General features: G+C 40.6%; 6 protein-coding genes across 14 annotated transcripts in view; 4 read left to right on the top strand and 2 right to left on the bottom strand.

The window, feature by feature from the left end:
- The window catches only part of LOC132791971 (scavenger receptor class B member 1), a 33,662-nt gene extending 21,647 nt beyond the window's left edge, over positions 1–12,015 (top strand). For 2 of the 4 annotated variants that reach the window (XM_060801163.1, XM_060801147.1), the window contains exons 2-10: positions 3,825–3,916; positions 4,225–4,385; positions 4,447–4,591; positions 7,031–7,459; positions 7,525–7,642; positions 8,540–8,706; positions 9,845–9,970; positions 10,029–10,637; positions 11,073–12,015. In XM_060801163.1, the coding sequence (XP_060657146.1) occupies positions 3,825–3,916; positions 4,225–4,385; positions 4,447–4,591; positions 7,031–7,459; positions 7,525–7,642; positions 8,540–8,706; positions 9,845–9,970; positions 10,029–10,637; positions 11,073–11,267 (2,042 nt within the window). In that variant the 3' untranslated portion in view covers positions 11,268–12,015. Of the gene's footprint in view, positions 1–1,127; positions 1,276–3,824; positions 3,917–4,224; positions 4,386–4,446; positions 4,592–7,030; positions 7,460–7,524; positions 7,643–8,539; positions 8,707–9,844; positions 9,971–10,028; positions 10,638–11,072 lie in introns of those variants that run through there. The other 2 variants (XM_060801155.1, XM_060801171.1) reach the window with 2 other exon arrangements.
- Positions 12,016–12,088: 73 nt separating this feature from the next.
- On the bottom strand, positions 12,089–13,902 carry LOC132791996 (tudor domain-containing protein 6-like). The gene is made up of 5 exons (XM_060801182.1): positions 13,433–13,902; positions 13,110–13,232; positions 12,977–13,053; positions 12,385–12,912; positions 12,089–12,326 (listed from the first exon to the last, which is right to left on the bottom strand). Exons 1-5 carry the CDS (start codon positions 13,799–13,801, stop codon positions 12,116–12,118), a joined length of 1,308 nt encoding a protein of 435 aa, XP_060657165.1. The 5' UTR covers positions 13,802–13,902; the 3' UTR covers positions 12,089–12,115.
- A 443-nt stretch (positions 13,903–14,345) lies between these two features.
- Positions 14,346–17,379, top strand: LOC132788846 (carnitine O-acetyltransferase-like). Of its 3 annotated transcripts, none has more exons than XM_060796490.1 (6): positions 14,346–14,575; positions 15,137–15,218; positions 15,278–15,904; positions 15,968–16,416; positions 16,473–16,724; positions 16,785–17,379. In XM_060796490.1, exons 2-6 carry the CDS (start codon positions 15,177–15,179, stop codon positions 17,341–17,343), a joined length of 1,929 nt encoding a protein of 642 aa, XP_060652473.1. In that variant the 5' UTR covers positions 14,346–14,575; positions 15,137–15,176; the 3' UTR covers positions 17,344–17,379. The 3 variants fall into 3 exon arrangements, with proteins under 3 accessions (XP_060652473.1, XP_060652464.1, XP_060652483.1); XM_060796481.1 differs by lacking the exon at positions 14,346–14,575 and adding an exon at positions 14,644–15,042; XM_060796500.1 differs by lacking the exon at positions 14,346–14,575 and adding an exon at positions 14,645–14,902.
- Positions 17,380–17,478: 99 nt separating this feature from the next.
- On the top strand, positions 17,479–20,609 carry LOC132788835 (carnitine O-acetyltransferase-like). Of its 2 annotated transcripts, XR_009632663.1 has the most exons (5): positions 17,479–17,590; positions 17,647–18,534; positions 18,994–19,445; positions 19,508–20,410; positions 20,474–20,609. XR_009632663.1 is itself a non-coding variant. In XM_060796469.1 (4 exons), the coding sequence occupies exons 1-4, from the start codon at positions 17,552–17,554 to the stop codon at positions 20,349–20,351; spliced, it is 2,223 nt and encodes a 740-aa protein (XP_060652452.1). In that variant the 5' UTR covers positions 17,479–17,551; the 3' UTR covers positions 20,352–20,453. The 2 variants fall into 2 exon arrangements, 1 of the variants encoding a protein (XP_060652452.1); XM_060796469.1 differs by lacking the exon at positions 20,474–20,609 and having other exon boundaries at positions 19,508–20,453.
- LOC132788860 (thyrostimulin alpha-2 subunit) lies at positions 20,458–20,982 on the bottom strand. Its single transcript, XM_060796513.1, has 2 exons — positions 20,611–20,982; positions 20,458–20,550 (listed from the first exon to the last, which is right to left on the bottom strand). Exons 1-2 carry the CDS (start codon positions 20,971–20,973, stop codon positions 20,458–20,460), a joined length of 456 nt encoding a protein of 151 aa, XP_060652496.1. The 5' UTR covers positions 20,974–20,982.
- Positions 20,983–21,640: 658 nt separating this feature from the next.
- Positions 21,641–26,852, top strand: LOC132787935 (kelch-like protein 10). 3 transcript variants are annotated; one of them, XM_060795237.1, is made up of 7 exons: positions 21,902–22,032; positions 22,140–22,505; positions 22,559–22,825; positions 22,925–23,189; positions 23,256–23,378; positions 23,442–24,710; positions 26,299–26,736. In XM_060795237.1, exons 2-7 carry the CDS (start codon positions 22,195–22,197, stop codon positions 26,719–26,721), a joined length of 2,658 nt encoding a protein of 885 aa, XP_060651220.1. In that variant the 5' UTR covers positions 21,902–22,032; positions 22,140–22,194; the 3' UTR covers positions 26,722–26,736. The 3 variants fall into 3 exon arrangements, with proteins under 3 accessions (XP_060651217.1, XP_060651220.1, XP_060651218.1); XM_060795234.1 differs by lacking the exons at positions 21,902–22,032; positions 26,299–26,736 and adding an exon at positions 21,641–21,787 and having other exon boundaries at positions 23,442–25,251; XM_060795235.1 differs by lacking the exons at positions 21,902–22,032; positions 22,140–22,505; positions 22,559–22,825; ... (1 more) ...; positions 23,256–23,378; positions 23,442–24,710 and adding an exon at positions 25,980–26,137 and having other exon boundaries at positions 26,226–26,852.
- The last annotated feature ends 11 nt before the right edge of the window (positions 26,853–26,863 follow it).

The raw sequence follows: 26,863 nt of genomic DNA, 5'->3' as shown, positions 1-26,863 counted from the left end.
TTTTGAATCGAAGTTTATCAGAATGACGCAACAGAGAATCTTGTTGATTTTCCTGTTTTGTTTTGTTTTGTTTTGTTTACTTGTTACAAGCGAACTTTTTTCGTTTGTTTATGATATGCAAACAAAAGACTTAAGACACGAACTTGGCAGTCATCGCTATCGCTATAGCTATCTCCATCGCTATCGCTATCGATGTTGCCCGTTGTTGTCGATACGCGTGCGTTGCGTGCTCCAACTGCGAATTAGCGGCAACATTCCCACGAAATTCTTTTCGTTGGCCGAAAACAAACAATGTGGGTGGCAGGCGCACCAAGCGAACGTGCCGCACATAATCGAATTAATCGAATAGCCAACTGACAAATATATTTTCGTTATTTTGGCAAACAAACAAAGCCATTAAACATTTGCATTTTTGAAAGAAATAATCAAGATTTCAGGCAAATCAATATATAGACTGTCAGACAGATAGACAAACAGACAGACAGACAGAAGCGCTCTTTGTTTATAACTTTGTCGTTTGCACCTAGCCACTAAATTTGTCTTCGTGCTGTGCATGCCAAATTATTGATTAACGGCTATCGAAAATGATCAACAACAACTCGCTCATCATCTGATCAATTAGAACTCGCTACACACTTTCTAATGATCGCGTTTATTTATGAACTTTTAATAACTGAAATAATTGGCAGTCTGAAAGATTGTTTAAGAACAGTTTATAAACAGAAACTCAATGCAATTAAATTGAATTAAAAACTTAAAGTCAAGTTCAAGTTCAATAATTAAGCACTAATTTGATTTAAATTGCATATACAAATATGGAATACAAATGACAAAAATAAGTTCAAAATAGAAGCTTAAAATTCTACAACAAACAATATATATAAGTATTTTGTTTACTTTGCTGTGCTGTCTGCTTAGTCGTGCATACCCTTCGGAAGCGTATGCAAAAGCAATTAATATTTGCTGCGCTGCGAAATGAAAGTAGCCGAGGGTACTTGGGACCCTTGACAATTCAAGCACATTTAGTTTGGCTTTGACTTTGCAACGATCACAACAATATCTATTAAATTAACAACAATCATAATTATAATAGAAAAGTTACACTTTTAACTACATAAAATCGATATTTGTGTCGTCTCATCATGACGGTGGTGCGTCGTCGTCTGCGGCGTCAGTCGCTGAAGGACTTTCTGGGTGCCCTCTACTCGCATCGTCGCTTCTCGCTGGAGAAGCTGCGGCACTTTCAGCAGCTGCAAGATCGCCGCCAAGTGATGTGTAAGATGCCAAACGGTCAATTAGTTAGCTATCTATGCATAGGCTATTCGATTTTATTGCACATAGTGCTTCTATAAATAGGGCGAACATAAAATTGGCAATCAGTTGTTGCAGCTGCAGCTGCAGTGTTGAAAGGAAAATCCCCTTTTGCTGCAAACAGGTTGCATGCCACTAATCAGGAATTCCGCAGAAGAACAAGTTCAATGCCAGCAAAGAACCAAGAAATAGAGAGACAGAGAGATCGAGTTAAAGAAACTGGCGACAAGCAGACAAAGGTCGCCACAAACTCGATATGCGCTTTGCGGTCTTGTGCCTCAAGATCAAGATCAAGCAAAGTCTGGTTAACAGGTTGCATGAATCATCAAGTTCAGCGTGGATTCAGTTTCATCATCATTCTCAAAACTCTTTCGTTATTGATGCCACAGACGCAATTTTGCCGTTAGCTCAGCTCAGCTCAGTTATATTGAACTATTAATTGTTTACTGGTTAAGGAAATTGCGGTGATTTGAAAAGTGTTATTAAGTGAGAAAAAGATCTGTTGACTGCTTTGTAATATTCCACACAGTTGAGGTAATGGATTAAAGTGAATTATTGTGTAGAGAAACTACTCGAAATCTGAATAGAATATTATGCAGTAATTTCACAGTAATTAAAATAGTGCTAGAGATTATAGTAGTTTTATATTTAATGAAGAAGATAGTAAATAAATTTGAATATTGAAAATTCATAACAATAATATAGCAATGAAATATAAATAGTAATTTTGCAGTAAGTTTAAAAGAGGTAGACGATACTTTAGACAGTTTTGCTTATTTAAAGTAAATAACAACAATAAAGCAATAAAATAAAATGCACAGAATATTTTGTAGTATTTATAGTACAACTTGAGGTTGAAGCACTTTTATTTTTGAGTAAATAATGCTATGCATATTTAAATAGTTATATTATAGCAATTTATATTATATATTGAGATAGAGCTGAAGATTAAATCAGTTTTATTTCTATAAGAGAATACAGTAGACAATTTGGAATTTATGAAGTAAATAGTAATATGTTAAAAGTAAAAAAATAGTATAAAAAATAATGTTTAATAATTTAGTATATACATATATTGAAAAATATATTTTTGAACAATTCTTCATCTTAAGTTTTCTTTCATTCTCAAAGTTTATCTTCTCTGTACTGTTTTCTTCTAAGTCTCACCTTTGCTTAACTGTTGAGATAGGTCTGGAAGCTGTGCCTAAAATATAATATGTATATTTTAATTAGTACTACTCAATTGAAAGGCAAATTAACGAAGCAATCAGCAGTACAAGCGATACCTGCAAAATATACGTACAGATAGCCGCTGCATTAACGTCATCGCCAATGAGTCGTGCATACCCATTAAACCACTTTTGTTTGTGCATTTCAATACTAAAGTCATTAAAAGCCAAACAAGTCAGTGACAACAACAGTTGTCTATATATTCCTCTATTCCTTGGCAGATGTCGTAGCATACTTGCACATATATTTGAATGTTGATCGCTTGGCATAACAATGTGGAACCAGTTGCCATCTTTCCGTCCGTCTGTCTCTCTATCTTTGCACGTGTCGTTGCCACGCATTTCCAGCAGAGAATTTCAATATTTGCAACACACGCGGACAATAGGCGACACAAGTTCTTGACCAGTGTAAGTAACACTTGGTGTTGGGCCACCGTGGCGCAGAGACGAGAAAAACAAGTTGACAAGCAGCTTGTGCTTACACTCATAATTGATCACAGTGCTCACTCGCTATAGTTGTTGCTGTTGCTGTTGCTGTTACTGTGTTTCTCTTTGTTGCCTTAATGAAGAGATTTATATGCACGCATTTAAAGCGAAATATGTATATATAGAAATATGCCGGGTCCGTGACTTATATGCCATAGAATCGCCGCGACGTCGTCGTTGTCGTCGTCGTCGTCGTCATCGTCATTGCAACAACTCGATTGAATGTATTTAGTGTCTGATTGCAAGTACTCAATCGACTCACGAGTTAATCGCCTGCTGCTGCTGTCGTGTTCAGACATAATGCTTTCCATCTCGATTAGCAGAACTCACACACCGTTGGACTGGCTCAGGGTCAGACAAGTGATCCTCATAAAGTTCTTCATTAGTTATGCGCTGCGTATACGCAATTTTGTTGTATTGTTATTGAAATTTCTCCACGTGTTACCCAGTTCACGTGGACAAGTTCCCAATTCTTTACAAGGGCAAACAAGCACGCGTAATCCAAAAAAATCGTATAAGAATACCGATTTCCGAATATCAAAACTAAAGAAACAAAAAATAATATATAGTAAAGAATAAATTCGTGTGCCGAAATTATGATAAGAATATCATTTTTAATATGCAAATTTTGTGCGTTTGCTTTTCGATTTTCATTTTCGCGTGTCACACACACGGACACACACATTTATGCATAATTAATCGTGGCTTAATTAACTTAATGAGGATATTTATATGTACTCGACGATACAACCACTTATTTCTAACATCTCCCCCTCTCTTTCACTCTTGATTTTGCAGGTGCCTTTTTGTTGCTGGCCATTGGATTTTTGGCCATAACAACGGCGGTGCTGGTTAAAGTGTTTCAACCCTACGATTTGATATTCAAATGGGTGAGTTCAATAAAAGCTAAAGCTCAAACTAAAGCTTTTATTTTTATTTGCATTTTCTTGTTTTGCTTTTGTATATACTATGTATGTATGTTTTAACTGCCGTCCTTAGCCTTTTGGCTAAATGTTTAAACAATTATGCGCCGCCCCCCTCTTAACCTCTTCCCGAGGCCTTCGATATTGACACGTACCTATTTCAAATAGTTCATAAATGCAATCCGTTTTCGGACTGCAATTTGCGGCTTGCCATTGAACGCACCATAATAAATAGTTTTTATATATATAATACTATTTTTGTTGTATTCTTGCAGAAATTGGTAATGGACGATAATGGGGAGATTTTCAACCTTTGGGCCCAGCCACCAGTCGATTTGTATATCAAAATATATCTATTCAATATCACCAATGCCGAAGCGTTTCTCGCCGGTCGCGAAAAGATGAAAGTAGAGCAAGTTGGTCCCTATGTCTACAAGTAAGTTTCTAGTTAAGCCCATTTCTTGAGAGTGCTTCTTAACTTTCTCTGTACTTTGCAGAGAGCTCATGACCCATGAGAATATTACGTTCAATGACAACAACACAATGTCCACAAATCCCAGCCATCCGTTGGTCTGGCAGGAACATCTTTCCGAAGGACGTCGCGAGGACGACGAAGTCGTCATGCTCAACATTGCAATGCTGGTAAGTGGATCTTAAAGAACATATTGTATTCTAGAGATATTCCGTAGTAAGTGCATTCATAATCATGCAATTAAAAGGAAATCAACGTAGTAGGCAGGAATTTCCCAGCTGGAAAATAGTTAATTGCCCTTCCGATCGCTAATTAACTGTTCTTTGCACTTTGATTGTTCATCGAGATCTAATGCAACCTGAATGACAGATTATTGTCTCTTTAATCATCATCTATTTGTCAATTGCGATATTGCTCCATGTCGTGATATCGTCTCATGCTAATTTCCTTGTGCAAAAATTAAAAAAAAAACAACTAAGTCGATGCTCGTACAATTCCGTTATACGCTAAGTAGTAGTAGCAATAAATATCGCGTGCTGCACACATGACGAAAGCAGCCTATTGAATTATAACAATGCTTGAAGATCTAATTACAATCCGACGAACATTAAATACTCTTCTTGAAGTTTATTCACAAAATGTTTATAACACTTCAATTAAAGTATATACAGTTATACAGTTGTGAGATATGTAAATCCATTTATTTATTCCAACTTAAAAATTTACATAATTCAATTTGATATTAAATATTTACATATATTGCAATTTCAATTAAAGAAATTTAGTTAGGAGATCTAAAAAGAATATTTAAAATGAGTATTAATATTACTAAAATTAGAAACGGAAAAAATTAATATTAATAAAATAACAATATCTGAAATAGGAATATAGAAATTATAGCTAAAAGATATGAAATATTCTCTGCAACAAGTATTTATTTTACTTATATTGAATAGAAAATTCACAAAAAGCAATTTGAATTGAGTCAGGATGTATAAAAAAGATTTTTTATAATTAGAAAAATATTTAACAAATGGTAATCCGAAGATTGGAGATCATAGTAAAACATCAACAGTTTATAAGAGTATTTATAAGAGTGATATTCAATCAGCTGCATTAGCAACAATTCTCACCCAAGCTTAGGTCAATAAACGTTACATATTAACGATTACAACAAAAAGCAGCAGCACTATAAAAATAGCCACCAAAATTGGCAATATGCTTAGCTAAATTGTGGGCAATTAATTTGCTCACTTTGAGATAGTGTTGGAGAATGCAAAAGAAAGAGCGACGCTTGCAGTGTGTTAGTATGCTAGTGTGCATGTGTGTTAGTGTTAGTGCGAGTAATCGGCGCCTATCGAAACTGCAACAGTTATTTACGACATTACAGGCTGTCCCTCTCACACTCTCGCGCTCATTTCGAAGTTTTCGAAAGTTTCGCTAGTCGTTGTCATTGTGCTTGCTGTGGTTGTTGTTGCTGTTGTTGCCGCTGTCATTGTTGTTGCCATATTTGTTATTACAATAATAATTACCGAAGCAGTGTCTGTGGGCGTGTTTGTTATTGTCAGCAATTTTCACTGATTAATGACGATATCGCATTTGATATCGTAAACAAATCAAACATATTCATTCAATCAATTTATGCACATACTATACCGTATATATGTGCAACGTAATTAATTGCTGATTTTATGATGTTTCAATTAAAAAATATTAAAAATTAGCATTGGCTGCAATTAGGCCCCAACTTGTTTAATTTATGCCAAAACAACAAAACTTTAACTAAAACAAAAATAATAGGAAAATGCCATTTTCTGTTTAGTTGAAAGCAGAAAACTATAAGCAGAAGAAGAAGAAGAGGCAGCAGCAAGAAAACAAGAAACAAGAACACGTGCTGACAATTTAATAGACCTGCAAGTGGATCGATCGTATCCGGGTCCAATGCAGTTCTCCCGAAATAGATGAATAATGCATTGGCCCTTGTCTCTGAGATAGTTGAGTCCACAGTCTGTCAGTTTACCACTTAGTCTAACTAGCTGCAGTTAGTAGCTGCTACTACACAGGAAGTGTGTAATTATTGGTAGTTAAATGCTCCATTTACTGACTATAATGACGGCAATAATAAGCACTGGCGACGCGCCCTGCATTGCAAGTAAAATGCCAGGCACTTTAAGGGTGATGTATGAATGACAAGCACAGGTATGAAGTATAAGATGCTGGGGGAATTACATTAGAAAATGCGAAGAAAAACAAGCTACCTTCGCCTCAATTAACATTTCTACCCTTCATTTCATTAAGAAGTGTGAGACGAATCTATCAAGAATGAACCTTTGGAAGTTAGACTGTCCATAAATTATTTACATTTTATTAAAATGTTAAGAGAAGAGAGATACAAGTGAATATTTTAGGGTATTGCATCAAGTGAAGAATAGATTTGTTTTGTTAAAATTGTATTTAACTTCTGATTGCAATTCATAATATGATTAACCTAAAGGAAATTGCCTAAAATGACTTTAAAATTTTACAGAATTCCTCAAAATGTATTAACAAGTAGTAGTGAATAGTCAACTTAAATTAACTTAAAATAAATCACTTAACTTTTCTTGCAGGCCATCTCACATCTGACAGCCGAAAAGAATTTCTTTGTGCGTCTCTCGCTGCAAACGCTTTTCACCACCACACAGTCAGAGCCCATAGTGCGAATGACAGCCAAGGAGTTCATGTTTGGCTTCCCAACGCCATTGGCCACGTTGGGCAACACATTTCTGCCCAATTGGATATCATTCGAGAAGGTCGGACTCATTGATCGCATGTATGACTTCTCAACTGACTTTGAGACGTTCCATACGGGCGCCGCGAATCCCTCAATATCGGGCTTATACGACACCTATAGGGGAGAGAAGACGTTGCCCCAATGGGAGGGTGATCATTGCAGTAACATCGAGTATGCTTCCGATGGCACAAAGTTCAAGAGTTTCATTCAACCCAACGACTCTGTCAAGTTCTTCCGCAAGAGCATGTGCAGACCCATCAATTTGGTAAGCGAAACAGAAAAATATATTCTTATAACAGAAATTTATCTAAATGATCTTCTTGATGACAGTATCGAGTTGGTGAGGAGCGAACATTTGGCAGTCTGAAGGGATACGATTATGTTTTCGAGGAGAATGCCTTCGACAATGGTGCCATCAATGAGGACAACAAGTGTTTCTGTCGCCAGGGTAAGACAAGTTCAATTAAAAAAACCTTTACCTTATATTAAATCAATCAGTTAGGCTCGTTAATTCAGCCTATAAAATGCTTACAGTCATTCCGTTTTAATTAACTGGATAATTAAAAAGAAATATAAAAACATTTCTGCAGCCTTTATTGCTGTTTTACTTACCCACGACATCGAGCGACCTAAGTCTCAATCTTTACGGTCGATGTCAGTTCATTTAATTGCCCAAGTACAAAGCACAACAATTTCTTGTTTTGTTTTCTTAACGATGCCCGCTGACTACTTCATATTAAATACAATTTGTAAAATTTGTAAATTGAGTTGGGAGTCCATAGAATATTTTACAAAATATTCCATAGAGCTGTGACGCAGATGTAAACCAAAGTATGTCGCGTGTTGGAACAAAGCACTTTTCATACCCGGCCGACGCATACAGTTTAAGGGTAGCCCCTCTACTTTCAACATGAAAATGAGAATGAATGAGATGTTCGTAGGACAATTACGCAAAGAGTTTACCAATGAATGTATTTTGGGTAATGCCATGAAATATAATTAGCTGAAATGACCAAGTTCATCATTTTAAATAAGAGATTTTTGAATGTGCTTTACGCGTATTTCCAAGTCAGTCCCCACACTTTTAAGATATTGCTACCTGTTTTGCTGTGCGTTTATACTTTAAACGAAAGTATTAATTCGACGATAAACTACGCGTTGCCAGCTCGTAGCACGCTATTAACTACGACATCTGATGATTGCCTTAAAAGGGGGCGTAGCATGACAAGTTCATTCATTTCGCTATCGATCGCTCAAGTTTTTCCGCTACTTTAACCTTATCGATTGTCGATTCTCGCTTCTCGATTGTTGCTCACTAATGTTTCTCATCATCTGCTGCATTCAGGTGACTGCCAGCCAGTTGGCTTAATTGACGTCACAGACTGCTATTATGGCTTCCCCATCTCGCTAAGCTATCCGCACTTTATGAATGGTGACGTTGGCCTGGTGGAGAATGTTACCGGCATGGAGCCTGATCCTGCAAAGCACTCAACGGCATTTGTCATTCAACCGGTATGTATAGCCTTGGATGCGTTATTCCTCAAAAACATACATATAAACAAAAACATCACCTTGTTGCTGCTCTTGTTATTAATGTCGCATTAATAGCGGCAACTTTCAATTGTCAATCATCGCAGACAACAACAGCAGCAGCAGCGTCATCTGTAAAACATTTAACTAAACGCACAAAATTGTAGGCAGTATATTGAATTAAAAATGCACATTAAAGTGTTACAATTAACTCGTTCAAAAAATCTTCGATTAAATCAGGCAATAAGTCATTATGTTGTTGCTGTTGCTGTTGCTGTCAGCGACTGTTGCTGTCACCCTGTTGAAAAATTGAGATTACCTTCCATTTGAACACTTGTTTGAGATCGCGTGAAAGCTAATTGCACACTATTTAATTTGATATCGGCTTAAGTTTTGCGCAATATTTACATTTCCGGCTAATTAAGTTAACCGTAAAATGCGGACTAGTCACGATCAAAACTGTTTTTCTTTAAGGCAATATAAATAAAATTAAATAGAATATACTATTTACAAGTAGCCGGAAATCGATATGAATTTTAAGTGCGCGAGCCAGATTAGCTAACAACATTTTTATTGGCATGCATAAATCTCAGCTTCAATTCTAAGTGCTTCCGTTGCGACTTTCCATTTAATTGCAGCTGTTGTTATTTTACAATTCCAAAAAAAAGCAACTGACTGAAAAATGTAAAGTGTAACAAGTATAATCGATTAACGATATTTCCTGAATATCGCCCACAATCGCCACACAAATAGTTTTTGGGTCATTTTTCAGCACTAGCAAACTGCCCGTTTAATTAAATCTGAGCAAAAGCAATTACAACAATTAGCCATGCGAACGTTAAATCAATCATACAAGTGGAATTGCAGCAATTTCATCCCAAGTATTTCGAGTTTCACGAAATGCACGAAATTGGTGCAACAACATCAAAAGATAGCTTAAGGACAACTAGCCACAATAACAATCAGGCCTATATTTAAGCCACACAATACACAATTAAATAAAATTAGGCCAAGTGCATGCTGAAATGGTGTCGAACTTGGGCGGTAACAACAAAACAAAGGCCTTACTATCAGCTACCGCATAGTTCATAAATTAATTGCATATTTTCGTGTATTTTAGGAATCCGGTTTGCCGCTCTCGCTCTCTGTAAAAGTGCAAATCAACATGCACTTCAAGGATATGCGCAATTATGCCTCCGTTGCCCCGTTTAGTCACCTGACAGCGCCCATGCTCTGGTTCGAAATTGTAAGTGAAACAAGTCATTAAACTAGCATAAACTTAACTCCCCCACTTCGTGCTTTAGATGATGCCCAAGCTGCCCGATGCACTAGATACACGCTTCAGTTTCTATTTGAACATCTTGCCGTTGGTCGATCCCATTGGCTTCTGGGGACCTTTGATTTTGGGCGTCTGCCTGCTGGTCTATGCCATCACACGGGCCACGCTGCACATGTCCAGCTTTACGCGCCAGGCCACAATCTCGGATGGCAAATATGCCCGCGCCAATCTTCTGCAGAATCTCACGGGCAGCGGAGTCAACATTGTCGCTGGCAATCAAGTTTACAGTCCATGTGAACTGAAACTGCTTGACGATATGCCTGGTAGTGGCAAGAAGCATGTTATTATCCGAGACAGCACTGGAGATGAAGCCTACCAGGAACGTCGTCAGTCCGCTTACGCCTTGGAACTTGAGCCAGCGCTCTCGGACAGCGGCAGCAGCAGCAGCGATGAGGGAAATGAGAGCGATACTGTGACGCTGAGTCGCAACTCGAACACGTCTAGTTCGTGCATTGAAGTCGAAGCTGGGGACGATGATGATGATGTGGATGACATCTGCATAGGTTGCTACGATGACAACGATTTGGATGTGGAGCAGTGCACTGCAGCCGCGGGTGGAGGATCGAAGCAACAGGTAAGGCAAGCTGCCATCATATATATCTGACGTTACGTCACCAAACGATTGGGGGCGAAGCATTTCAAACGCTTGATCTAATGCCGGCAAGTGTAAGGAAATCGACGCCAAGCTGTCTAACGTGTCTCCAAGTGATACGAGCATTCATTACGTCGATGTTGTTGTTGTTGGTGGTGTTTATGGTCAAATTTACGAGCGCGTTAAATGAAATTCATTAAGTTTTGGAGGCAATCAGCAATCGAGCGCACTGGCAACTGGCAACAGGCAACCAGCGAACTGGGGACACTCGAAACTCGTTTTATGGGGCTAAAGCTTTTAAATCTCACGCGTGTGCAGATTCTTTGCTTTGGGATTTACATACTCTATGCCTATTTGATAGCATCGATATGTTAATTAATGTGTGTATTAATCTATTTGCTTTCTTTTTCTCTTCAGCTGGGCGTTAGTTTGGCCAGCAGCGGCTTTGCTTCGGCATCTCCATCGGCGAACAGTTCCAGCTCTCATGTGAATGCGATGTCAGACCGAGAGAAGGGCAGCAATAGCAGTAGTTGGATGCCCTACGCACATCCCGAGCGATTTGGCGGGACAGATCGACAGAGAGCAGATCAGAGACCGTTGGAGCACGTTTAGAATTAAGTCAGTCAATGCACCAGTTTACCATTTTAGAATAGGTTGTCGGTATCCATAATGAAGAAGATGTTGATGATGGTGTAGTATGTGCATATTTGCAAGTGCTTTCTATGTAGTATGCTAGTTCGGTTGGTTTTATATAGCATTTTATATATAATAGTGTAAATAATATGAAAGCCATGTGCTGCTTTTATTACTGTGATAGCTTTAAAAATCAAAAAATGATGAAAACATTTAACCGGATTTTAGTTGTCCCCGCTAAAGAAAAGAAAAACAAAACACAAACAGAAACAGAAACATACTTGCACACACATTTATCCTCTCCTCTGTACATAGCAAACAACACTAATTAATTAACCCTGACTTAACAAAAAGAAGAAAACAAAAAAAAACACTAACTCTAACATTTGAATGGATTTATTTATATATCAAGTTTAAGCAGTTTGTAAGTTTCGTTCGCCTTATTATTTAAGTTATCAAAGTCACCTCCATGAGGTGCCGAATATAATTTGAATTTAAATATGAATTAAAGCAAATTATGATGAAGTGAGACAGAGAACTTAATAAGAAATTTGCACAACAATTGTAGTTCATGATCAGAAACTATTATTCTACTATGCTAAGAATTGCTGTGATTTTTGTATTGAAGCAGAATTTATGGGCTAACTCAAATCGTGTTCGCCCTACACAAATTATACAACATATATCTTAGCCCTAGAACAAGTAATTTTAGCATTTAATGTGCAAAATAAAATTAATAAAAATAAAAAAAAACAAAAATGTTTTTCAGTTCTTAATATATTATATATTTACTTGATATATAATATATTTATTATCCGTAAATACGTTTATGAAATCGAACTCATTTCCAACTCCTTCCTGCGCTTGAATTTCTCCAACCAGTTGGCCAGCGCTTCCTCGAGCTTATAACGAAAGGGATTGGTAAATTTGGGTGCCACGAAATGCTTATAAAATTGTGAATTATAAACGATATTATCGAACATCTCCTCATACTTATCAGAGTCAGCGACAAACAATTGCTGCTCCAGCATGTCAAAGCTATAAGAACACTTGGTTATGTATTATATTTTGTTACTGCTAACCCAAAGCTTCTCACCTGGGCAGACGCTCGCGTATATAGCGAACACGTCGTCCGTTGTGTGCTTTGATCGTCTCATCGCTATAATTTCGACTAAAGCCGGCTAAGCGAGCACTGATCAACTGCTCACTGATGCTGTGCTGAAAGTCCGATTTCTCAAATATATTAACAAAGAGAATACGTTCCTCCAAATCAGTATCTTTAATAATGGCATAAAGATCACGTTGACGCACCAGTCGCTTAAAGTGTAATGTCGCATTCGCCGACCAATGATAGTCCAAGGGATACACATCTGTCAGGGTGCCACGCATCGAAATCGCTGGTTGCTCCATAAATCTCTTGTGCAAAAAGTTAAGCTGCTTCGTCGTCAACTGAGCACACTGACCATAGTCCACACAATAGACGGTCACCTCGTTGGTGGACAACACGTTAATTATGCGAGCACGCTTCCATATACATTCGTGATAGGCAGCGCAAATGTAGCCAGGTTTTACAAAGTATAACGCCAGATTCCAGGACAATCCATGAGGATCATTATACAAATTGCTGCAATAGCAAAGGGAAATCATCATTGGCTTGGACTGTTTCCGCTTACAGTTTAATCTCTTACTACATCTCATAGGACATCTGTCTCAGCATGACCGCATCTTCAGCCTCTTGAAACCAGAACTGAAACGGGCTATAAACCTGTGTCGGAAGTGCAATTGGTCACAAAAATAGAGACGACGAATTTACACGCTCACCTCAGTAATAGTTAGTAACAATTTATTGCCAACTGTGTGCGCTTGTGAGAGCGTTTTAGATGGCAATTCAGCACCCAGGCGAACAGCTTCCAACGGCTTGTCTACATTGAACACTTCCTCTGACTGCGAAATGGATGTTAGAAGAGTCTTTTACAATTATCTAACATTTGATTTTCCATGTTGCGATTCATTTAAAAGAGATTTAAATGGCAGAAGAAAGGGATAATTAATTCTAAGTTAGCTCTATGTTATTTAATCCGAGGTATTTCAAAGAAACAAGAGAATGTATAATAAAGGCTTCATCGATAATAAAGGCAACTTACCAACGCATATTCGGGAATTGCAGCATGCGATTCTACGCATAGCATAAAGTTCTGCATTTGGGATTCAACACTCAGCTCAGTTTCATCTGTGCGCTCTTTATAATCTTTTGCTGCAAGTACCAAGCTGGCATTGTTATTATCCACATCCGAATTGGAAGTGATTAGCTCTGATGACAACAGTGTCTGTGCGGCTTCAGCTTCCCATTGCGTCTTTGCCACATTTGGGGTAACGGAAGGCGGTGCATGCCAATCTTCCTGCAAGTTACCACTAGCATCACCATGTGAACACATGGCATATGAGTTATCGTGGCTATTTCGTCCATTATGCAATCTAGGCCTCGAGGAACGGTTATTATTAAATCTGTACATACTTTATACCTCGACAATTGAATTTGTAAATGAATTTAAGTAAACGAATGGAAGAGGTACATTTTATTAATTAAAGGCCAACAGCGAATGAAAAGCGTTGCCAGACGCCATATTTAAGAATGGATGGGACATAATTTATCGATTTTGACTCTACGCACATAGTTTAAGCGACAGTCAATCAAATCGATCATTTTAATTTGACAAATATCAAATCTAATTTTAATTCGATCACTATAATATTAGAGTTATGTATATTACTATACCTCTACTACATTTCTTGACATACTAACAAACTGCTTAAATTAGCGCGCCTCTTACACGCGTTTTCAAAACTTATCGAAACCTCTATGGAAATGTAAACAGCTGGTAATTATCGGCGTTTCTCTATTTAAGTATATAAGCAACAAAATGTATATTTCAGGAATGTTGAATATGGTCACACCATGCCACAGGTGTCAAGTTAAAAGCTTTCAACAGAAAAGCTTTTGTTTTAAGAAACTAAGTCAGAATTTCTTCCAAAAAATTAAAGAAATAATAATACATCAATAAATGAATGAATATAAATGAATAATAACACTATTTTACTACAAAAATATCAATGTATGCCATAAAAATTGAATGCTTTATAAAGTTATAAAAAAAATATTGGTTGTGTCATCATTTGTTTGGCAACTATGTTTAAATTAAATACATTTTGAGAAATTCATAATAAATTAAGGGCTTATAAGAACACCTAAGGGAAATCCAGCTGCCAAGCTACAATAGTGTCGCAGGGTAAGCAAAGATATGCATAGACTTTGGACCCGCGATACCAAAACAATAGAAATTCGCAAAACACGCCTCTCGTTTCCTCTCACTTTCGATACCGATGCCGTCAAACCGATGCCAAGTCGATGCCGGGTGACGGCAGCGATAACCAAACCAACACCAACAAGTGGCATTTTAGCGACTGCGACGGCAACAACGGTTGTGCAGCGGCAGCAAGAAAAACAGTTTGAAAGTCGGTTAAATCGAAACCGGTCGTGGGCTTGGTGATATCTCAAAACTGGAGACTGAAAAACTGCAGTATTGTCTACGTGGACAAATTGATAACCATTTTGGGTAAAATTGCCAGCAGTTTGTTTGTTTGTTTACTTTGCTTTGCCGCTGCCGTCGTTGCCTGCGTCGACGTTGCCAACGCCAGCGTTAATCTTAACGCACTGCTTATCGCAATCCTTAACGATTATGCACGCATATCAAAGGTGAACTATTGTACAATACACACAGACCCACAAACACACATACGCATTGTGTTGTCCAACCTTTGGATTAATATTACATGTCTTTGATTTGCAGTGCCCCAGTTGAGAGAACAATTCAAACTCCCAGCTCTGAAATGCGACTGCTAAGCAACAGCAACAAGGTCTTTTGGAATTTGGTGAGCTGCTGAGTTTAATTCTTATAAACTCGTTTTTTAAGTTACTATTTTTATTACAGACCAAACTTTCGATTAGCAATCAAACGCCCAATGTGCTTGTCAAGCTTCAACCAGCCAGCTACAGAAGCAAGAGCACCGATGGCGGCGACGGACCCGAGGCATCCACCAAGCAAAAGTTATTGACATATCCGGTGCTGCCGTTAAATGAAACGCTGCAGCGTTTCCTGCTCACAGCTCAACCGCTGTTGACACCCTCGGAGTTTGAAAAGCAGAAGAAGATCACACAGAAATTCGAAGAGAATGAAGGCGAAAAGTTGCAGAGCCTGCTCGAGGAGGTGGGCAAATGTGAGAAGAACTGGTTGGCACATCGCTGGTTAACCAATGCGTATCTGAAGTATCGTGATCCTGTGACAGTTTATGTTAGTCCTGGCATGACATTTCCGTATCAGCAATTCAAGGATATGCGTGAATATGTTAAGTACACGGCCCAGGTGATATATGGGCTTGGTGAATTCAAAGGAATTGTGGATGCTGGGGAGATACCCATTGTCAAGATGGGTAAAAATGAACTGGACAATAGTCAATTTGGAAAAGTGTTTGGTACATGTCGTATACCGATCCGGGGCACCGATCGTATCGTTTACAATCCCAGTTCCAACTATGTTGTTGTCATCTACAAGAATCACGTAAGTTCCAGAGAAGATAATCTTAAAGTAAAGTCTATATTCTTTTCTTTTTCTTTTTTACAGTTTTATAAATTGTCATTGTACGATAGTGAGGGTAATCTGTTAACTTCTGCCACACTGGCCAAGCAGCTGGAGGAGATCAGGGATGCGGAGAGTAATGTTGGTGTACCCTATGGCGTTCTAACCACAGATTCACGTGACAATTGGGCCGAGGCCTATGAACAACTTGTGAAGAATCCTGAGAATGCAGCAACTATTAAGACCATTCAAGGTGCTCTATTCACCGTCTCGATGGACGAATGCATCGATCTTAAGCCTGGCCAAGAGACTAATCAATTGATTCTTGGCCTGATACATGGCAATGGCAGTAGAGTGAATAGTGGAAATCGTTGGATGGATAAGACTATTCAGCTGGTTGTCAATCCCAATGGCAACGTTGGCTTCACCTACGAACACTCGCCAGCCGAGGGTCAACCCATTGCCATGATGATGGATTATGTGGTGAAGAAGATGTAAGGATAGAGATGGAATCATATACGTTTCAGATATACTAATTTTTGTTTTCCAGGGCTGAGGACGCCGACTTTGGCAGCTGCGGCTCCACAAATGTTGAGTGTGGACCACAAAAACTCAGCTTTGCTCCGCTTAATGATTGTGTTGGCCAATGGCTTTTCTATGCAAATCGCAACATTGACAAGCTCGTCAACGATTTGCAGTGCAATGTGTTGAAGTTCCCGTGCTACGGCAAGAATTACATCAAAAAGCAAAAGCTGGGACCCGACAGCTTTGTGCAAATGGCATTGCAGCTGGCCTTCTACAAGTAAATCTAGTTGCTGCCTATTTCTTATCAAATAAATCAAATTTTTAATTGTTATTGCAGAATTCACAAGGTGCCAGCTGCCCAATATGAATCAGCGCACTTGCGCATCTTCGAGAATGGACGTACAGAAACTATTCGTTCTTGCTCAAATGAATCGCTGGCCTTCTGCAAAGCGATGACCAGTTCAAGTGCATCGCTGCAGGAGAAGGCCGGCGTTTTGCGTCAGGCAGTCGTGGCACATCAGCAATATGCGAAAAATGCGCTGCAGGGCATCGGCGTGGATCGTCATCTACTGGGCCTCAAGTTGATGGCACTGGAGAACAACTTGCCAGTGCCGGAATTCTATTCCTCGCCTGGCTACACCAAGTCTATGCACTTCCGCGTGTCCACATCGCAGGTGGCAACCTTATACGACGCCTTTATGGGTTACGGTCCAGCTACTGATGATGGCTATGCCTCTTGCTACAATCCTCGCGATGATGACATTATCGTGGCCATCACATGCTGGCGTTACAATCAAGACACCGATCCCGACAAGTTTGCCAAGGCGCTGGAGGAAGCCTTCCTGGACATGCAAAGTGTGCTCGAGCAAACCAACAAACCCAAGTCCAAGTTGTAGTGGCTGCTTAATAATTGTAATAAAAGAGATTCAACATTTGCCAGTGATTATGATATAATAGATCGAAATACCCAAAAAAAAAAGTTATATTTTATTGTTTCAGTTTTAATTTATAATTAATGCTCAGATCTAGTTACCAATATTTATTTCATTTCTAAACTGAAGCTACCCTTTTTTTGTATTTGGATTTGTAACTAAATTTCTAGAAATGCGTGCTGCATATGTTAGCCAAAGTATCGTAACCAATGTAAGTGATTTGATATGCTGGTCTGACATTAATTTTAGTCCAATATCCAATTGTAGTGTCATAGAAATGGACGTTATTATAGTAAGAAAAATAAGTGTCATGAAACGTCCCGTGACAAGTTGCTTGCCAAGAAGAATACTCGTCTAGTTGGTCGCATTGTCAATTATTTCAAGACATGGACAGAACAATTCGAGCCATATCCTGCGCCAGTTTCGCAATCAGCTCCAGACCAGCAAATACAGCCAGAGATGACCCAATTACAAGTGCAACAAGCGTTTAGGAAACCTTCTAGCAACATCACAGTCGCCGTCTGTCCCAGCGAACAACTGGAGATTGTTCCCAATTCCCTTGATGATGTCAAGCAATGTCACAACACCTTGCTCGCGGTCAAAATGCTGCCCAAAGTAGCCATCACCATGAAGCAGGTGCCTTGCAATTTACTGCCGTATCCCGTGATGCCGCTCAAGCAGACAATGGCGCTTTACTTGCTTAGCATTCGACCCTTCTTCACGAAGGAAGGCTTTATTAAACAGCAGCGACTGGCCATGGAGTTCCTTCATAACAAAGGCTATGAACTGCAGCAGTTGCTGGAGGCTGCAGGGCAACAGGAGATTAATTGGTTGGCTGACCGTTGGATCACGTCCAATTATCTGCGACATCGTGGACCACTCACAGTCTTCTCGAGTCCTTGCATGACTTTTCCCAAGCAGGATTTTCGCAATGTCATCGATTTTACGCACTTTACGGCTCAAGCTATCTATGGAATGTGCGAATTTAAATATTTGCTGGAGCATGATCTTATCCCGGTGCACAAGATGGATGAATACGATCTGGACAACAGTCAGTTTCACAATGTGTTTGGCACGGTGCGAAAGCCACAAAAGTCCTCTGATACGCTTGAGCAATGCAACTCCGACTATGTGATTGTGATACACCAAAATAATGTAAGGGTTTTACGATTATATTTTAATTATACACGCTACCCATAGGGCAGAAGGGTATTATAACTAAGAACTGCATGTAACAGTCACAAGGTGGCATCTCCGACCCCATAAAGTACGTATGTTCTTGATCAGCGTCAACAGTCGAGACGATATAACCATGTCCGTCTGTCTGTCTGTCCGGCCGTATAAGCATCTAATTCTTAGAAACTATAAAAGATAGAGATATAGAGATATATATACTAAATACGTATTTTGGAGATAGTATGAGATTAGTTTTTGGTGTATTATTATATTATTATATTACATTATTCTTAAATACCGTGTCTTAAATGTCTTGCTTTTACTCAAAATAGGTAACGGGTAACGAGCACACTCGACTGTAGCTTTCTTACTTGCTTAACTTTATTAAAATGCAATTTATATTACATTCCTTAACTACATTTTGCGTGTTTCCTTTAGTTCCATAAGTTGCCCGTTTACACGGCTGATGAACGTATACTTAATATCAACGAACTGCGCAATCGGCTGCTTGGCATTGTGCAAGGCAATCAAGCGATGGGGCCAGAGATAGGCCTGCTCACCCACGACACGCGCGACAACTGGGCAGATGCATATGGAGCACTGTGCAGCCAAGAGCACAATGCCAATGTGGTGGAGTGCATCGAGGAGGCGCTCTTCACGGTCTCGATGGATGAGATGGTGCAGTTGCCATCCAAGGGACAGGAGCGTACATTAGTCGCTAAGCAGTTGCTGCATGGCGGGGGCCTTAACAGCAACAGCGCCAATCGTTGGATGGACAAGACCATACAACTGATTGTGAATCCCAATGGCACGGCCGGGATCTGCATGGAGCATGCGCCGGCTGATCCGCAGCCAGTGGTGAGCATCATGAACTACGTGCAGAGCAATATGTGAGTGCAAATTATCTAGGAAGTATGAATAGAATAAGGTAAATTGTTCATCTTGCTTTCAGCACTAATCCAGAGTACGGCAATGATGACGACATCATTGGATTAGTCGAGCAACCTCATCAACTGCACTTTATGGAGCTGGATCAAGGCATTGATCTCTGGCTGGGTGCGGCAAGAAGCAGCATCAATAAGATCAGCAATCGTCTGGAGATGGAGGTCTTCAAGTTTCCCTGCTACGGCAAGTGTCTGATTAAATCGCAGGGATTATCCCCGGACAGCTTCATCCAGATGGCACTGCAACTAGCTTTCTATCGCCTGCATAATGAGCTGCCGGCACAATACGAGTCCGCGCACTTGCGCATCTTTAAGTACGGACGCACTGAAACCATTCGATCCACTTCCATGAAGTCTCTGGCTTTTGTCACGGCCATGACATCGAAGAACGCCTCGCTGAAGCAACGTTTGATGGCGTTAAGAGCTGCCGTCGATGGCCATCAGACGCAAACCAAGTTGGCAATGCGAGGACACGCCGTGGATCGCCATCTCTTCGGCTTAATGCAGATGGCAAGGGAAAATGCCATGCCGTTGCCCGAATTCTTTTGCTCCCTCGGCTATTTGAAGTCGACGCAATTTCGTGTGCTCAGCGCACAGATTGCGACGTCGCACGATGGCTTCATGGCCTTTGGGCCCCACACCTCGGAGGGTTATGGCTGCTGTTACAATCCTCGCGAGAACGACATCATTTTGGCCATCTCTTCGTGGAATCTCAAGCCGCATATTAGCGCCTTGGACTACGCCAAAGCCATCGAGTTGGCACTGGCCGACATGGGACAATTGATATTGGAAGCTGGCGGATATTGTGCTGCAAAGGCGGCATCTGATTGCAAGAAGGAAGTCAAGGAATGATTTTCGAAATCCAATTTGTCGATATTTTTATTTAACGATACTACATTAAAGTGGCTCAGGCATAAGAACTTTAAATTGAATTAACATGGAACAGATAATAATTATTCTAATCCTTTTTGCAGTGATAGCAGCTGCAGGAAATGGCGCTCTTGAAGGTCACATTGCGCACTCCCTCCATGCAAAGCACACGACGTTGAATCTACAAGAGGAGTACAGAATCAAAAAGAGATCATCGGAGATATCTAGACCTAGTCCTTACCTCTTCGGACTTCATCATGTTGCAGCACTGACCCACTGATACCACCGGCTTGGGTGGACGAAACAGTCCCGAGACAGCGGAGGGAATCGATGGCACCGCATACGATTCACAGAAGCCGCGACAAGCATTAGTTGTAATTGTAAATTCCACACAATTCGGTATGGAAATCTTCCGGGTGTTGCCCACTTTGTGACAGCCGGGACGTAGCCAGGCTTCCTGGCCCATCATGCTGCTCTCGCTAGCGAGAAAGGAGCAACAGAGCAGCCAGAGCACAAATGGCAATAGCGATAGCGACCACATCTTGTCGAAGTGTCGTCTCCAACTGTTGGCCATGTCCCGTCGAGCGCTGCGTTTTATTGCCATCCGTCGAAGTCGACGACTGCGCAAAGCGTGACATTTTGCGAGCTAATGGGCTGCACCTAATCCGGCATGGAAATGTCGGATGAGGGGAAATGGCATTAGACAGTGGAAGAAGCACTTTTTTTAAATATTCAAACAGAACTTTTAATGTCTGCATATTCTCATTTAAATATTGTAAAGATGTCTATTTTTAACGCTTCTTAAGATTGTGCCTGAAATCTTTCAAATATTATTGTAACTCGACGACTGGCATGCGATTATAATAAAAATCAGATGAATCTACACAAGAAATTTTGAAGGTGCCATGTTGTGCCATCCTCCAGCCTCCTCCTATGTTCCCTAGGTTATACATAGTTTAGTAATATAGAAAACAACATATAGTGTTAATTTTAATAAGGCATACTATTAAGTTAAACAAATTAAAGAAAGGAGAAGGATTCAGAAAGAAAGTACAAACAGAAAATAAATAAGAGCTGCAAAGAAATTTATAAATTGAGAAAAATTATGCAAAAGGATAATAATTTAGTCGTCTAAAACTTTGTAGATGGAATCGTTAGAGTTATAGCTTATAATCTCTTTAAAAAAGTCCAAGTATATATCGATGTTAGGACATATTTGACTGACTTTATATCTGAGCTTGAAAATGAATTATATTATGCTTTGCCTGAGATGTCTAGGCACAGTTTATTTTTAAATTTAAAGCCAAAGCATTTTGAAAATTTACTTTCTGTGCCTAGACCTAATCCCTGGTACTCTTTAGCAAATTTTGGAAGGCAATTAATTTTCGGCAAAGGGAAATCCATGATATTGGCAATAGGTAAGACGTTTCTATGTGATGTGATTGGGAACTAAAAAGAGATAGAGAAAGATTAGAGTGCGTTTAGTTTTTAGTTTTTTTTTCTGTCACTTAGTAGTCCCATTTTGTGCGTTCCGAGAACTGTCTCGTTGTTGTTGATTAATTATTGAACACATTATTTCTGTTCCTATTGTTAAATACGGAGAGATTTCTCCCTAAAAACAGCCCACAAAAATATAAAATATCAACAAAACGCGTTTCCCTTGGTAGGCAATTGACAATTAAGCGTTAGCGATCTATGGAATTGCCATCAAATGACTTTTTCTCTATCTCTCTTACTGCTTCGTTCTTGATCCGATTGGGGATTGTGCAGACAAGGACCAGGATTTGAGACCTAACCGAGACAAAATCGCTGGCTCGCTTACGATATGAATCGACAACAGAACGGAAATCATTTGCATGGCATGAATGAGGGTCAATTGGAGCTTGTGCCCATGGAGTTGATGGACACAGATCTGGATGGCAGCTATCAGGGTGATGAATTGGATAACAGCATTAATAGTAATCCCGCACAGAAGTTATCCGCCAAATCCCTATCACCCATTGTCAGTGATCATGCCCTCAATGTGCTGAACGAGTTACGGGAAGCGAATCTACTGTGCGATGCACAAATCTCGGTCGGGGAGCAATCCTTCAATGTGCACCGTGCCATCATGTGTTCCTGCAGCTCTTACTTTCGGTGAGTTTTTTAGATCTACTTCTATGCCGTTTCTAGGTCTCTTCTTCTCTCAGCGCACAGTTTACGGGGTTCAATAGCCGATCGGGAGCGGGCAGTGATGAGAGCCGGATAGTGCACATACCGGGTATCAGTGCGTCCATCATGAACTCGGTCATCCAGTATGCATACCTGCGCAAGACCAACATCAGCGACGACAACGTACACGAGCTGCTCATCTGTGCGGATTACGTAGGCATGGTTGGATTGGTCAAGCAATGCAAGGATTACCTCAGTCGCACCCTTAGCCCAGAGAACTGTGTCAGCATCATGGGTTTTGCGCGGTATGTTCATTAATCGACCAACTCAATATTTCCTCTTCAGCTTGTTGGATTTGAATTCCCTTTCTATTGTAATCTCATTTTAATTGACTCGCATTGCAGCTTTCGCTTTCTCGAGGACTTGTATCTGAAGGCGCGCAATTATACGCTGAGATACTTTACGGATGTGGCTGCCCGCAATACGGACATACTGGACATGAATGTGAAGGACTTTTACAGCATCATTAGCGACGATGAGCTGAACACACGTGAAGAGGATTATGTGTGGAAGTTGTGCGTCAAATGGATTGACCGAGATCCAGAAAATCGCAAACAGCATGTGGCGCATCTGATGACGGGCGTGCGCCTTGGTCTGATGACTCCCAAGGTAATCGAGCAGATTGTTCCTCTTAATGAATTGCACTAATTGCTATTCCTTTATTCTTGAGTGCAGTGCTTCATGGAGGAGGTCAAGGAGCATCCCTATGTCATTCAATGCGAGGCAGCGAAGCCCCTGATAGTCGACACCTTTAAATTCATGTACGACCTGGACTTTCTCAACCCGCAAGCCGAAGAGGTAACTTATTTCCCATTCATGTTCTGTCCTGAAAAATCCTTCAAGTTCTCCCCCCTCCCTCAGCTGACCACACCACCGCTGGCGATGCCACGGCTACCGCATGAGGTCATCTTTGCCATTGGCGGCTGGAGTGGCGGCACCTCCAAGGGCTGCATCGAGACCTACGACACCCGTGCCGATCGCTGGGTCAACATCAATGCGGAGGATCCGGCGGGACCGCGTGCCTATCACGGCACTGCGGTGCTGGGCTTTAAGATCTTCTCGATTGGCGGCTACGATGGTGTCGAGTACTTCAACACCTGTCGCGTCTTCGATGCGGTCAAGAAGCGTTGGAACGAGATTGCTCCCATGCATTGTCGTCGCTGCTATGTCAGCGTCGCAGAGCTTAATGGCATGATCTATGCCATCGGTGGATACGACGGACACAATCGCCTCAATACCGTCGAGCGCTACAATCCCAAGACGAATCAATGGTCCATCATACCGCCCATGAACATGCAGCGATCGGATGCCAGCGCTTGTACGCTCCATGGTCGCATCTATGCGACGGGAGGATTCAATGGTCAGGAGTGCTTGGATAGCGCCGAGTTCTATGATCCCATGACGAATGTCTGGACACGCATACCGAATATGAATCATCGTCGCTCCGGGGTGAGTTGTGTGGCCTTCCGGGATCAGCTGTATGTGATTGGGGGCTTCAATGGCACCTCGCGCCTGTCGACGGGGGAACGCTTCGATCCGGAGACACAATCGTGGCATTTCATACGTCAAATGAATCATTCGCGCAGCAATTTCGGACTCGAGATCATCGATGATATGATCTTTGCCATTGGCGGCTTTAATGGCGTCTCCACCATCTCCCACACCGAATGCTATGTGGCCGAAACGGATGAATGGATGGAGGCCACCGACATGAACATTGTACGCTCCGCGTTGTCGGCCAACAATGTGGCCGGGTTGCCCAACAAACGCGACTACATACACAAGGAGCGAGATCGCTTAATGGAGGAACGACGCCAGCGTTTGATGGCCACGGCAATGGCACGCGAGGATGTGGGCAGCACGAATCGATCTCATTCGCTGATCGCCGATCACAATGATGATCTGGACGGAGATGAGAGTGCCAACGAGGAGGACGTGGCCGATGTGGATGGCGAGGAGCTGCAGTTACAGCAGCAGGTGGCAGCTTTACCACTGCCACTGCCACTTCCACTACCATTAGCAGCAGCATCAGCAGCTTCAGCAGGCCCAGCAGCAGGAGTAGCCGCCATTCCCTCTGCTGCAATTGCAGCAGCTGCAGCAGCCGCCGCAGCAGCAGCGGCAGCTGTTGATGCCTCCTCGGCAGCAGCTGTCGCCGCCTTGCCAGCCCCCCCATATCAATCGTCAGCTGGAGGATCGTGCTCTCGACAACAACACTAACAACAATAATAATCGGCGCTTTCGGGTGCAGCTGCGTAATCAGCGTTATGGTTCGCATCATGAAATTCGTCGTCGCTCCTAAACGACAAAGACGACGTCGCCTCATTATTTCCAATTCTGATCGCATCCAATGATCAATTCCCTGCCCCAATTCCCTGGCAACATCCCTACTCACAATAGAGGAAGCGTAAGCGTGGGCAAAAGGTATTCTGGTGCAGCAATCAATTCTCATGGCCCACGTCCAATAGAAACCGTTTTTTTTTATTTCCCCCTTTCGATAAGACACTCAACAAATTCCTGACAACTGCTAAATTATTGCATATTTTCGGGCATTTTGTTCTTTTTTGATAATTTCTTATAGCCAAATTTCCATCAACAAAATTTCCATAGTATAAACTAAATTAACTTGCATTATACACATTTAAATAAAAACCTAAATATTAATTCAACTAAATGCATTTTTCTATCTTCCATCCTTAGGTAACAGATTCCGCATATGAACACCTCCTTATACCTTCTTAGTTCGAGCAAATATTAAATTAATAATAGTAGCCAAAAACTTATATTTTCCACTTTGTTTTATATAAAAATATGCAAAATAATTGTGGTAGCAAATACAATACTTTTCCTAATTGCAGATTATTAATATTGCTAAATTCATTATATATTATATTTTACTATTAAGCCAAATGATTATTATATAAATTATAAGTTCTGTGTGGTAATAAATAGAATTTTCATACTATTAAATGCAGTTTCTGTACATTACCATAGTTGATTAAAAATGTGGAATATATTTATAATTATAAACACATTTTCTTTAATTTATTAAATATTGAATTAATTGTTGGAAGAAATGTCGAATATTAATGGTAGCAATGCTAGTAAGTAATTCCTTGTAGATCCTTGTAGAACTACAGAACTTGAATAGTACTTAATTAAACTATATCCACATGAAACACAACAAAATTTAAATGAAATATTATCTAAAAAACTTAATATTAAAATGCACATGAATTTGAAATGAAGATTCTATTATTATCTGCAGAGTTTTTCTTCAAATAAATTTGAATTTTCGAATAATAAATTATAAGTTAAATTGCTCGCGTCTTTAATGTGTAAAATCCGCAATAACTTAACATTTCTTTAGGAAGCATTGCGCAGCCGCCAGGACGACCAAGGCAAGGTCTATTCGGCTACAGCATTCGGCAGGACCAAAGCTGGCGTTCGACTATAAATAACGATGAATATTCAAAGCCACCAGCAGAGCGCATTCGACTGCGACAGCTGCCGCAACCTAAGAAGCAGCAACGATAATCCTTCGAAATGATGGCACTGCAGTAAGTAAACCGCAAATATTCTTGGAGTGAATATGATTGAATATTCTTGGAGTGAATATGATTGAATTTAATTTGTGTTATACTTTAGCGGCCTGCCTTCATTCTTGCTTATAATCTGGCTTATGCAAGCCATCAGCGCCCAAATGTTGCAGGATCTGCAGCCTTTGTCCAGTGGCCCAACAATTGCGCCACTTGGTTGCCATCGTCGCCTGTACACTTATCGGGTAACTCAATCTGATTTCCAGGGCCGCGAGTGCTGGGACAATGTCAGCGTGTGGAGCTGTTGGGGTCGCTGTGACTCCAGCGAAATCTCCGACTGGAAATTCCCGTATAAGCGGTCTTTCCATCCCGTTTGTGTGCACGCACAACGTCAACCCTCTGTGGCCATTCTGAAGAACTGTCATCCGGATGCGACTGATAGCATACGCAAGTACAAGTACATGGAGGCCGTAAATTGTCATTGTCACACTTGCTCCACGGAGGACACCAGCTGTGAGGCACCCACTAATAACGTCCTGGATGAGGAAAAGAACGTCAAGATCCTTACATTAACAGGCGTCAATTCCGAAACCGTCGATTACTAAAGAGGCGAGCTTAGGCCGAGTCTGTGGTATGGTAGTGTTATATTACAGTGTTATATTAGAAACATTGAAGTGGCTCTTTCATAACGAATAAAATATTACTATCAGTTTGTTTAATGGCAAGTTGCATATAAAGCACACACAA

The sequence above is a fragment of the Drosophila nasuta genome, chromosome 2L (assembly GCF_023558535.2).
Source record: "Drosophila nasuta strain 15112-1781.00 chromosome 2L, ASM2355853v1, whole genome shotgun sequence".
Classification (NCBI taxonomy): domain Eukaryota; kingdom Metazoa; phylum Arthropoda; class Insecta; order Diptera; family Drosophilidae; genus Drosophila; species Drosophila nasuta.
The sequence above is the reverse complement of the archived record's forward strand: the minus strand, read 5'-3'. Positions and strand labels throughout refer to the sequence as shown.